A 13,418-nucleotide genomic window follows, 5' to 3' on the forward strand; every position below is an offset into this window, starting at 1 on the left:
TAAGACACATCATGAATTTAACAGCTTTTTGGGGAAAAGAAGATTAAATACTACTGCATTAAATGTACCTACTTATTACAAGAAGAATTCCGATATCCTAAAAATTAAAGTGTAAAAAATATGCATCTTAACATTGAGACTTTGTGTGTATGTATGTGTGTTACAAGACCTCTGCTAGCCAATATGTGGTAGGGGTTTAAACATATTTTTATTTCATTTTATTTTATTTTATTTTATTTTATTTTATTTTATTTTTTTAATTTTTTTTTAACGTTTATTCATTATTGAGAGACAGAGAGACACAGAGCGTGAGCAGGGGAGGGGTAGAGAGAGAGGGAGACACAGAATCTGAAGCAGGATCCAGGCTCCGAGCTGTCAGCACAGAGACCAATGTGGGGCTCGAACTCACGAATGGTGAGATCATGACCTGAGCCGAAGTTGGTCGCCCACCCGACAGAGCCACCCAGGCGCCCTTAAACGTATTTTTAAAGTAAATTTCTAGAATTAAAATTGACAGTTGAACAGTGCAAGTAGACTTTAAAGTATTATAAGAAAATGGAAAATGTTATTGAGATACAAGATTCAAGATGACAGTGGAAAAAAGACTTCATGGCAAATTTTAGTGTTTATCTGAATACTGAAGAAGGACAGTGTGGCAGGAGATACACAGACATGCAATGGCTGCTAAATCATTATCAAAATGCACACTTGGAACATTTGAGTCCATTAGCATTTTTTTAAACAGAATTCTGTGTGTATTGTATGAAAACATAACAACAGTGCTCTGTGATTAAGGCTCTCTGGTTACAAGGAGCAGAAAAACCTATCCAAGCAGACTTGAAAAAGAGTAAACATTGTGAAGAGACACGAGGAAATGCTATGGACATCAGCAGACAGTTGCTGAAGTGCCACTGGGCCTCAGAGGTTGCAGAGAGATTAAACAGGGCTGAAGTCTCTGTCTCGGGCGTGAAGTCTCTAGAATCACTACTTTGCTCTCTATCAATTTTGCATGTGGCTGCTAGCCTTAGCACTATGCCACAGCCTCAGCTCAAGTTCCCACACTAGGGACTTCCCTCTGTGTTCACCTTCATCCAATTAGTCATCACCTATATGCAAATAATAGCCTAGCAAAAGAATTTTTTTTTGTTTTTGCTCCCCAGGGTCATTGCACAGGATAGTTCAAGCTAAATTATGATGGTGTATGAGCAAGTAGATGGACAAAGTGCCCAGTATAACTGCTGCTTATACTGCCTTCACTGCTTATACTGCTTATGAAGCCTTCAGCTTTGACAGCTTTCCTGCACCTTATCTATCTATAACCCCTGTTAACAATGGTACTGAGCACCTCATACAGCATTTGGGGGATGAGATTGAAGTAAGGAGTTGTAAGAATTTGTGAAACGCTAAAATATAACCAATCCAGAGCATTTAAGAATTTCTGTTAGAGTTACATAAAATTTTTTAATGAATTTTGGACTGTCTTTAAGAGAAAGTTTAGTGTGGACATTAAAACATCTGCCCTGTAATCGAGTTATACTTTCCTGGTGTCTGCTGTGTCGAGGAACCTTTCATACCTATATTTTGTGTCTTCTCAACAGCCTGTGAAGTAGGAAAGGCAGGAAGAATCCTCAGGGTTGATTGTTAGATCTGAAGAGGGATTAGAAGGAAGGAAGAAAAAGCTTCTTGAAAGTGACAACTATTATTATAACAATTATTAAAATAACTTCCAGGCCTCTCTGGTTAAGTGCTGGACTTACAATTTTTTTTTTTTTAAAGTTTTTGGTTGAATCTAATCTCTTTGGGCCTCTGTTTTCTCTAGCTAATAATCATCTACAAGGGAAAAATAATACCCAGCCTCATAGGATTGTAGTAAGAATTAAATAAGAGCTCAAAGTGCCTAGGACAGTGATTGGAATGTAGTTCTTTTTTCTTTTATCTGTTTATTTGTAGGTACTTTGGAAGATAACTACTGTTCTTCCTTCTTCCTGATATAGGCGTTCAGGAACAATTTTTCTGACTCTTGCCACTCAATCCCGTGGTAATATCTCTGAGTCCCTTGAATGTAAGAGTGCCTTCTAGCCCAGGCAAGCCCTAGGTCTAGCTGATGATGGCATCAGTACCATTAACAGTGACAGCAGAAAGCTATAGCCACTGTGGTTATTTGACTTTTTGAACATCACTCAAAAGAGCTTGTATGTGCATTTCCTTCACAGGTGGATTTGCTATCGTGTTTCTGGTGAGGACAAGCAATGGAATGAAATGTGCCTTGAAACGCATGTTTGTCAACAATGAGCATGATCTCCAGGTGTGCAAGAGAGAAATCCAGATAATGGTAAGGCTGCCCCTCAGACTTGGGACTTCTTGTTTAAAATGTGCCCTCCGATAAGAAAGGTGTGTGTGTGTGTGTGTGTGTGTGTGTGTGTGTGTGTGTGTGTCGGGGCAGTGGGTCTTGTTCCCTTCCCTGAGATGGCAGAGGAGCCTCACACAAAATGAGAATGAAGAGTCATGGGGTGCAACATGCTTCTCCCATCTTGGTCACCCTTAGCTGGAGGGTTGAAGAGAAAGGAGCATATTGAGAGAACTGACCAATTTTTTAGGTCAGAGGAAGAAGTTTGGGCACTGAGAAACATTTCTTTCATAAATTCATTCCCAGAATTAAGTATGGGGTTTAATCCAGAAACCCTAGCTCTCCAGTGAGCCTCGTCTGCTAGTCTTGTCTTCTGTCAGTTCCCAAACCTGGTCTTCGTCCATCTTGAGCTTTTCAGCATTCCTTGAATGTATCCTTCTACACTTTTATATTTTATACATGTAGTTCTTTCCTCCTGGAATGGTTTTCTCCTTTTTTGGACTAGAAACCTCTTATTCACACATACTCTATGATCCCATATATAAAAGTCCAAGAACAGGCAAAAGTGATCTATGGTAACAGATCAGAAAGTGGTCATCTGAGTGTGGGAAATGGACTAGAAAGGGGCATGTGGGAATTTTCTGGGCCATGGAAATGTTCTATATCTTGTTTTGGGTAGTGGTTACCCAGGACCATGTAAGTGTCAGAACTCAGCTGAACACCTTAAGATCTGTGCATTTTATTATATGTTAATTATACCTCATATCTTAAAAACTTCATTTTCACAATTCATATTCATATGATGTTTAAAGAAAGTACATTTCTGTTAGAGATACATGCTGAAATATTTACGGATGAAATAAGATTATGTCTTGAAGTTAATGAGTGGATATAGAAGAGAAACAAAACTGGCAAAGGGTTACTGATCGAAGCAGATCACTGGGTATGTGGGAGTTAGTTTCTCACTTTCACTTCTGTTTGACATTATACATAAAAAATTTAAATAGTCTTTTATTCCATTTTGCTTCCACAAAATACTTTTCACCAAAGCAAAATTTTGTTTATATTGCCTATGCGTAATCTTATAAGTAATTTTGCCATCAGAAAGTAACTCATTTTAAATCAGGAGCTTTACATTCCAGCAGACTGTGTGACATAATATAGTTGATCCTTGAACAATATGGGGGTGGGGGTGCTGACCCCTGAACCGTTGAAAATCTGCATATTAACTTTTGATCACCCGAAACTTAACAACTAATAGCCTGCTGTTGACTGCAAGTCTTAACATAAACAGTCAATTAACTCATATTTTGTATGTTATATGTATTATATTCTGTATTCTTACAATAAAGTAAGCTAGAGAAAAGAAAATGTTATTAAGAAAATCATAAGGACGATACATTTACACACTGTACTGTATTTAAGGGGAAGAAATCCATGTCTGGATTTGCACAGTCTGAACTCATGTTGTTCAAGTGTTAACTGTACTTAGTAGGCTTTGGATGAAATGAATGTATGAATAATGGTAATATCAGATGCATATATTCACCTAGAGGTGATGATTTCTCTATGCCCTGGAGTTTAATGCTTTTATAAAGAGAAGAAAGAGGTCCAAAAAAATGGGTGGAGGTGCCATTGTAGGAATTTCATCAGGCTTTCCTTGGCCCTGTCCATCCCTTGTGGGGTTGACCTTTCAGGGGCTACTTAAGAGTAACTAGCTGTACTGTAGTTGGGCTAGTGAAAAAGACCTCAGGATTTTACAGAGTCTGGTACTATTTTAGATTTCAAAAAGCTGAAACCATTTGAGAAGAAACCATTTGCTGATGGAAGTGTTGCTGTCATCATTGCGAAACAAAAAACCCCAAGGCCCCAAGTACATACGCAGGGCCACATGGATCTGTCCACAGGCACCAGTGAGCGCCCACTTCCCTACCCCACGACTCCAAATGACTAGCCTCACTGCATCTTCCTTCAGCAGCATTAGGTTTTCTGGCTGCTTCTCTTTGCCCCTCCTCCCCCTTGTCCCTGCCTTGCTAAGGTCTCACACACTCCGTTTCCTGTCTTTGCTTCTGCTATTTCCTCTGCCTAGAGTGCCCTTCTCATTCATTTTCTAGTGTTATGAAAGTAATCCTATTCTTTAACTTTCTCCTACTCATTCAGAAACATGTTTGAGAGCTGGCTTTGTGCTAGGCAGGCTTTGGAATAGAGGAACTAAGAAGACACAGGCCCCTTAGAGCTCACAAATATGTATTCAAATTCTGGCCCAGCCATATAATAGTTGTGAAAGATTCTGTTTTGAGTTGTTTTTAGTTTATATTTTTTTCAAGACTTAAATACTCAAATAGATGAACTAAGCTTATTACTAAAAACTTCAAGCAATTCCCCGAGGGGCCCTCCTCTGTCATTTCAAGGTTCCAGGGGCAACCCCTTTTTGTTGATTTATTTGATATGTTTCTGAATAACATGCTGATATTGCCAGCTCCTGATTTTTTTTTCCTCCCTTTTAGGTATTATATGGTATGGAATGTAAATATTTAGCTTTTTCATCCCCTGTATACCCTTTTCCCCAAATACCTTGCAGTCATTCTCATTTTCCATTCTGCTACAACAGCAGTTAAATTTTGGCAGTGTGTTAGTTACAGTAGTATGAGTTTTTACATGTAAGAAAACACTATTCTTGCAGAATCTTCTTGTGAACTAGGATTACTATCTCTTTTCTATATAACTCTCTTTCCATTGGAATTAACGATCTTTTTCAATTTTTTTGTCTGTCTTCTCTGTGTACTTTTCAGCAGTTTAACCCCAAACTCTCTCTAGGTTGTCGAAATCATTTTTTTAATACTTTTAAATGCATTTATGTGCTCTGCCCATTTTATCTTCTTGAAGAAATCTGTCTTCTAACTCCATGAAATCTGAATTGGTTGCTCTCTAGGCCTGATTTACAGTCTTATCTTGGAATTTCTTAGTCATTCCCTTTGCCTCACTTTTTTGTTAGATTTCCTGACTCGTTTTTTGTTTTACTTCCTCATTGTGGTGGAGATTATCCTGTGGTAGCTTCCTTATGCATGGTAGGTAAAGTTTTGAGACCTTCGAGGTCTAGAAGTATCTTTATTTTATGCTCACACATGTGAAATCTTATTTTAAAAAAATATATATATTTTTTACGTTTATTTATTTTTGATAGAGAGAGACAGAGCACAAGTGGGGGAGGGGCAGAGAGAGAAGGAGACACAGAATTGGAAGCAGGCTCTAGGCTCCGAGCTGTCAGCACAGAGCCCGACGCGGGGCTCGAACCCACAAACTGCGAGATCATGACCTGAGCCGAAGTCGGACGCCCAACTGACTGAGCCACCCCAGGCATCCCATGTAAAATCTTATTTAAAAAAAAAAAAAAAAAAAAATTCTGGCTTAGAAATCATTTCATTTAGATATTTCTTGGAAGCATTACTGTACCATAGTTTAGCTTTCATTGTTGTACATAGGAAATCTTGAGTCATTCTAATATTTGGCCCTTTGGGTGTGACCCTAGAAATTTCTCCCTAGAAATTTATCAGTTTCCCTTTTGTTTACAGTGTTCTGAAATATCTTGATGATATACCTTGCTGTATACACTTTTTATTTATTAATAAATGGTGTTCCCATGTAATCCAGAGACTCCCATCCTTGCACTGTGAGGAATTTTAGTTTGTCTCATTTGGTGATTTCCTTTTCTGTCTTCCTTTTGCCTAAAGTTGCTGTTATTCAGATGTTGGTTCTTGCTGAATTGATTTTCTAATTTTCTTATTTTCTCCCTTTTATTTTTCATTTCTTTGTTTTCTTTTTTTCCCCCCTCTACATTCTGGTGATTTCCTCAGCTTTACAGCCATGCCGTTGAATTTTTTATTTATCAGGCTTTAAAATGTGTAAGACCTTTGTGTTTATTTTTGTTTTGTTTTATGTTTCATTTTGATGAAGTGCAGTTTATCATTTCTCCTTTTTGTGGAACCTGTTTTTGGTGTCATTTCTAAGAACTCTGCCTACCCCTTGCTTCTGAAGATTTTTGTCCTGTTTTTTTCCTAAAAGTTTTATAGTTTTAACATTTTACATTTAAGTCTGTGATTCATTTTGAATAAATTTTTATGGCAGGTATGAGACTTAGGTTGAGGTTCATTTTTTTTGCCTATGGGTCTCCATTTGCTCTAGCACCCTTTGTTGAAAGGCTATCTTTCCTCCATTGAATATGTTTGTCAGAACTCAGTTGGGCGTATGTGTGAGGGTCCATCTCCAGACCCTTCTTTATGCTGTTCCATTAATCTATATGTCTGTCCCTCCACCAGTACCACACAACCTTCATTACTGTAGCTTTATAATGTCTTGAAATCAGACTGATTCCACCTACTTCTTTTTTTTCTTTCTAAAATTGTTTTACCTATTCTAGTTCTTTTGCCTTTTCATATAAATTTTAGAATAATCTTTGTCTACAGAATATCTGGCAAGTATTTTGATAGGAAATCCATTAAGCCTTTTTATGAACTTGGGGAGAATTGACATCTCTTCTGTGTAGTTTTCCAATAAATGAACATGGTGCATCTCTCCACTTATTTGCATCTTTGATTTATTTTTTCATCAGTGTTATGTAGGATTTGTACATGTTCTTAGATTTATACATAGGTTTTCTTTGTTTTGTTTTGAGTGATTATAAATGGTATTGGATTTTTCATTTTGGTGTCCCTGTGTTTATTACTAGTATGTAGAAAACCAATTGACTATTCTGTGTTTATCTTATATCCTTTAACCTTGCTGAACTTGTTTACTACTTCTTGAATTTTTTTCTAGATTACTTAGGATTTTCTTTTTTTTTTTTTTTTTAATTTTTTTTTTAACATTTATTATTTATTTTTGGGACAGAGAGAGACAGAGCATGAACGGGGAAGGGGCAGAGAGAGAGGGAGACACAGAATCGGAAACAGGCTCCAGGCTCCGAGCCATCAGCCCAGAGCCTGACGCGGGGCTCGAACTCACGGACCGCGAGATCGTGACCTGGCTGAAGTCGGACGCTTAACCGACTGCGCCACCCAGGCACCCCACTTAGGATTTTCTATATAGACCATTGTGTCATCTGCAAAGAGAGGCAGTTTTATTTCTTCCTTTCTAATCTGCATCCTTTTAACTTCCTTTTCTAGCCTTAATTGCACTGGCTAGAATTTGCAGTACTATGCTGAGTAACAATGGTGAGTGGACATCCTTGTCTTCTTCCCAAGTCTTAGGAGGAAAGAAGACTTTCACCATTAAGCATATGGTTAGCTGTAGTTTTTAAAATTTTTTCTTTATTTTTTTTTATTTTTAAAGTTTATTTATTTTGAGAGAGTTAGAGACAGCATGAGTGGGGGAGAGGCAGAGAGAGAGAGGGAGAATCCCAAGCAAGCTCCATACTGCCAGCACAGAGCCCAATGGGGGACTTGAACTCACAAAACTGCAAGATCATGACCTGAGCTGAAACTTAGAGTCGGACACTTAACCAACTGAGCCATTCAGGCATGCCTAAAATTTTTTCTTTAATATTTATTTATTTTAAGAGAGAGAGAGAGAGAGAGAGAGAGAGCGTGCGCCTGGGGGAAGGGCAGAGAGAGAGGGACAGAGAGAGCATCCCAAGCAGGCTCCAAGCTGTCAGCACAGAGCCTGATGCAAGGATCAAACCCATGAACCATAAGATCATGGCCTGACCTGAAATCATGACCTCAACCAACTGAGCCACTCAGGTGCCCCTGTAGTTTTTAAAAATACATTAAAAAAAAAATAATAAATTTGAGGAAGTTTCCCTCTATTCCTATTTTTCTAAGAGGTTTTTTTTTTTTTAACCATGAATGAGAGTTGAAATTTGTTAAATATTTTTTCTGCATTGATATGCTCATGATTTTTCTTATTTAGCTTTAATATAGGGCATTGTATTGAGTGATTTTCAAATATTGAATCAGCCTTACATCCCTGCAATAATCCCCACTTAGTCATGGCCTATAATTATTTTTATTATGTTTTTGAATTCTATTTGTGAATATTTTGGTTAGGATTTTTACATCTATAATCGTGAGGGATAATGGCATGCAGATTTTTGGTTTTATTCAGCTTTTTCTGGTTTTGGTATTAGGGTAATTCTGGATTTATAACATGAGTTAGGAAGTGTACCCTTCTCTTCTGTTTTGTGGAAAAGAGATTTTGTAGAATTGGTGTTTATTCTTCCTTAAGCATTTGTTGGAATTCTCCAGTGAAACCATCTGGGCCTGGGGATTTCTTTTTTGGGAGTTATTAAGTTACAAATTCAGTTTCCTTAATAGTTATAAGGCTATTCACAAATGTCCATCAACTAATGAATGGATAAAGAAGATGCGGTATATATATGCAATGGAATACTACTCAGCGATGAAAAAATAAATAAAATTTTGCCATTCGCAACAATGTGGATGGAACTGGAGGGTACTATGCTAAATGAAATAAACCAGTCAGAGAAAGACAGATATCATATGTTTTCACTCATATGTGTAATTTGAGAAACCTAACAGAAGGCTATAGGGGAAGGGAAGGAAAAATAAGTTATATACAGAGAGGGAGGCAAACCATAAGCGACTCTTAAATACAGAGAACAAACTGAGGGTTGATGGGGGTTGGGAGTTACGGGGGGTGGGGAAAATGGGTGATGGGCACTGAGCAGGGCAGTTGTTGGGATAAGCACTGAGTGTTGTATGTAAGCGAAGAATCATAGGAATCTACTCCTGAAGCCAAGAGCACCCTGTATGTTAGCTAACTTGACAATAAATTATAAAAACAAAAATAAAAACAAAAACAATAGTTATGGGGCTATTCAGATTATCCATTTTATATTGGGTAAGTTGTGATAGCTTGTATTTTTGAGGAATTGGTCCATTTCATTTAAGTCAAATGTGTGCATGTAGAGTTAGTTGTTAGTGATATTCTTGTATTATCTCTGTTGATGTGTGCCATGTCTATGGCAATATCCCCTGATTCATTCCTGTTATTGATAACTTATATCTTGTATTTCTTTTTTCTTTATTGGTGTTGCTAGAGATTTGCCAATTGATGTTTTCAAAGGGCCATCTCTTTGTTTTATTGATTTCTCTATTTTTTCATTTTTTACTTCATTGATTTTTATTCTTATATTTATTATTTCTCTCTTTTTGCTCTGGGTTGATTTATCTATCTATCTATCTATCTATCTATTTATTTATTTATTTAATGTTTATTTAGTTTTGAGAGAGAAAGAGAGATACAGAGTGTAAGTGAGGGTGGGGCAGAGAGAGGGAGGCACAGATCTGAAGCAGGCGCCAGGCTCTGAGCTGTCAGTGCAGAGCCGAACGCTGGGCTTGAGCTCATGAACCACGAGATCATGACCTGAGCCAAAGTCGGATGCTTAACCAGCTGAGCCACCCAGGCGCCCTAGGTTTATTTTGTTCTTCTTTTCCTAGATACTTGAGGTGGGAGTTGACACATTGACATATCATTATCACCTAGAGTCTATAGTTTATATTAAGGTTTACTCTTGGTATTGTACATTGAGTTTGGAATTGTATTAGGGGTTTGACAAATGTATAGCATGTATCTACCGTTACAGTATCATATGGGACAGTTTCACTGCTCCAGACATCCCCTGCTCTGCCTGTTTATTCCACCAAATCTCCCAACACCCGATAACCATTGATTTTTATTTTATTGCCCTATTAGTTTTGCCTTTTTCAGAACATCGTATAGTTGGAATTATTCAGTGTGTAACCTTAACAGATTGGCTTCTTTCACTTAATACGCATTTTGGGTTCTTCCATGTCTTTTCATGGTTTGATAGCTCATTTCTTTGTAGAGCAGAATGATATTCCATTGTATGGTTATTTCACAGTTCATCCATTGGTCTGTTGAAGAACATCTTGGTTGCTTCCAAGTGTTAGCAATTGTGAATAAAGCTGTCATAAACATCTGTGTGCAGATTTTGTGTGGGTATAAATTTTCAACTCATTTGGATATATTTCATAGATTATCAACTAAGGAATTATTATTTCAATTTTGAAGATCTTTCTGTTTGTAAGCCAGTATTTAAATTTTATTTTATTTTAATTTTACTCTAACTTTTAAAAATATTTTTTTTTATTGTGGTCAAAACCATACAACTTAAAATTTACCATCTTAACCGTTTTTTAAAATACTTACGTATTTTGAGAGCACGAGAGAGCGAGCATGGGTGCGTGAGTGCAGGGGGAGGATCAGAGAGAGAGGAGAGAGAGAATCCCAAGCAGGCTCTGCACTGATGCGGGGCTCTATCAAATTGTATGACCTAAGCCAAAATTCTGAGTTGGACGCTTACCTGACTGAGCCCCCCAGGTGCCCAGCAACTTAACCATTTTTAAGGGTGTAGTATTAACTGTTGGCACAGTGTTATGCAGCAGATCTGGAGAACTTATTTATCTAGTATAACTGAAGCTTTATACCATTGAATAGCAATTCCCCGTTTCTCCTCCCGCCCCAGCTCCTGACAACTACCATTCTAGTCTCAGCTTCTATGAGTTCAGCTGTTTATATACTTCATGTAAGTGGAATCATACAGTATTTGTCCTTCTATGACTGGCTTATTTCACTTACTGTAATATTCTCGAGGTTCATCCATATTGTAGAAATGACAAGATTTCTTTCTCTTTTAAGATTGAGTCATATTCCACTATATGTATATGCCACATTTTCTTTAGCCGTTTATCCATCGATGGACATTTAGGCTGCTTCTGCCCCTTGGTTAGTGTGAATAATGTAATGAACGTGGGTGTGCAAATATCTCTTCGAGATCCTGTTTTTAATTCTTTTGGATTTACACCAAGAAGTGGGATTGCTGGGTAATATGGTAATTCTGTGTATAATTTTCTGTTTTTCATAGTGGCTATACCAATTTACATTCCCACCAACAGTGCCACAAGGATTCTAATATCTCCGCATTCTTGCCAGCACTTGTTATTTTTTGTTTGTTTAATGATGGCATCCTAATAGGCATGAAATGTTCTCTCCTTGTGATTTTGATTTGCATTTTCCTGATGCTTAGTGATGTTGAGCATCTTTTTCTATACTTGTTAGCCATTTTTTGGTAAAACTTTTAAATATTTATTCTAATTAATGTTATATATAATATAGATATTAGATATATGTGTTATATGTAATATGTACTTATGTATGTTTTTTATATATTAATGTTTTATACATATACCGTGTGTTTGTGCGAAGACAGAAGTCTAGGCTCTGCACTTGGCTTTTGCTGGCACATTGTGGGGAGGGGCTGTAGTTTTTTCTGTGGTTTTGGCTGGAGTAGAGTAGTTAGTGGCTGTACGTTTCTGTCTTGCCGGGCTGCCCCCTTCCTGGGTTTGGCTAGAGACAGCAGACTTTTACTGGGGCTTTTTTTATCTATGCCCATTAATGTTTTTAGTTAGCCGGCTTCTTCAGTTTCTAGTCTGGGATGTATGGGACAAGAAGATAACACAGAGAGCTCACCATCATCTCATTTTTGGGTTCCAAAGTTTCTAGTCTGTCTGCTTTCTGTCCACATTTCAGACCCTTTTTGTTACACTTTTTAAAATGTATACTAGTCCAGAGTGTTTAGTTGTTCTTAGAAGGAAGAATAGGCCAGGGGCGCCTGGGTGGCGCAGTCGGTTAAGCGTCCGACTTCAGCCAGGTCACGATCTCGCGGTCCGTGAGTTCGAGCCCCGCGACAGGCTCTGGGCGGATGGCTCAGAGCCTGGAGCCTGTTTCTGTGTCTCCCTCTCTCTCTGCCCCTCCCCCGTTCATGCTCTGTCTCTCTCTGTCCCAAAAAAAATAAATAAACGTTAAAAAAAAAAAAAATTAAAAGAAGGAAGAATAGGCGAAAATACATCTCTATTTTCCCGGAAATGGAAGTCTTCAGTTTATGCTTTTTAAAAAATAAATTCATTACAACATTTAGTAAGGCTTTAGAAGGAAGCAGAGATTAAAGCAAGTATTCAACTTACTTACAGTTTTTTTCCTACCATTTTTAATCAAAAGCCCTGCATGATGTCTTTAACCCTCTAGGCTCAGACTTCTGTGCAATATAGGCCATACCCTAGCCCTTCCTCTCTCAAATGGTGTCAGGATTGTGAAAGGAGTTGGAAGGGATAATGTGCTTTATAACATGCTAAAGCTTATGTGTTAATGATCAAAGAAGGAGAGCCCTCTCTGCACTTACCCCAGAGTAAGGATATATACCCACATCTCACCCATACTCAAGAATGATCAGTGGTTTCACTAGAGACATTTAATTTTGACAAATGCTATGTGCCATGTACCAGAGTGTGGTATGAGTCTTTGGGTACATCTGGGATATGTGCCCTGATGAAACCAAAAGGATTTTGGTTTCTGATGAACAGTTGGAAGTTGGGTTTTGGGCTTCAGATTCCTTTGCCTAAAGGCAGGAAAAGATTAATTATCTTCAGACTTAAAGGGATAAGATCTCTAGCTCAAGATGGATCAAGTGCTGTTCTGTGTTCACATCTCCTGGCCCAGACAGATTACATCCACAGCGAGCTTGATAGTGAGGACACTGAGGTGCCACAAGTCATGTTTGCAGACCTTCTTTCAACAAAAGAGATATCAAAAGATTTGAGGCAGGAGAATGTTTCCATATTCCTAAAAGGGAGAAAGGTAGAATGCGTACAGTAGGAACATCGAGATAGATGGGGGACAAGAATCTGGAACGTATAAAAGATGCTTTGAGGGGCGCCTGGGTGGCTCAGTCAGTTAAGCGGCCGACTTCGTCTCAGGTCATGACCTCGCGGTCCGTGAGTTCGAGCCCCGCGTCGGGCTCTGTGCTGACAGCTCAGAGCCTGGAGCCTGTTTCAGATTCTGTGTCTCCCTCTCTCTGTGACCCTCCCCCGTTCATGCTCTGTCTCTCTCTGTCTCAAAAATAAATAAACGTTAAAAAAAATTTAAAAAAGTTGCTTTGATGCTATTTTTTGTGTAAGAAAAGGGGTGTGTGTGTGTGTGTGTGTGTGTGTGTGTGTGTGTGTCTGTGTACATACGTAATACATACTGTTTGGAT

General features: G+C 38.2%; 1 protein-coding gene across 13 annotated transcripts in view; it reads left to right on the plus strand.

Moving 5' to 3' along the window:
* The window catches only part of AAK1 (AP2 associated kinase 1), a 164,891-nt gene that overhangs the window by 75,190 nt on the left and 76,283 nt on the right, over nt 1-13,418 (plus strand). For all 13 annotated transcript variants that reach the window (XM_040458639.1, XM_040458644.1, XM_040458645.1 and 10 more), the window contains exon 3: nt 2,214-2,332. In XM_040458639.1, coding sequence (XP_040314573.1) covers nt 2,214-2,332 — 119 coding nt within the window. The remainder of the gene's footprint in view (nt 1-2,213; nt 2,333-13,418) is intronic.

Source organism: Herpailurus yagouaroundi, unplaced genomic scaffold (genome assembly GCF_014898765.1).
Source record: "Herpailurus yagouaroundi ecotype Mexico unplaced genomic scaffold, PumYag 221, whole genome shotgun sequence".
NCBI lineage: Eukaryota > Metazoa > Chordata > Mammalia > Carnivora > Felidae > Herpailurus > Herpailurus yagouaroundi.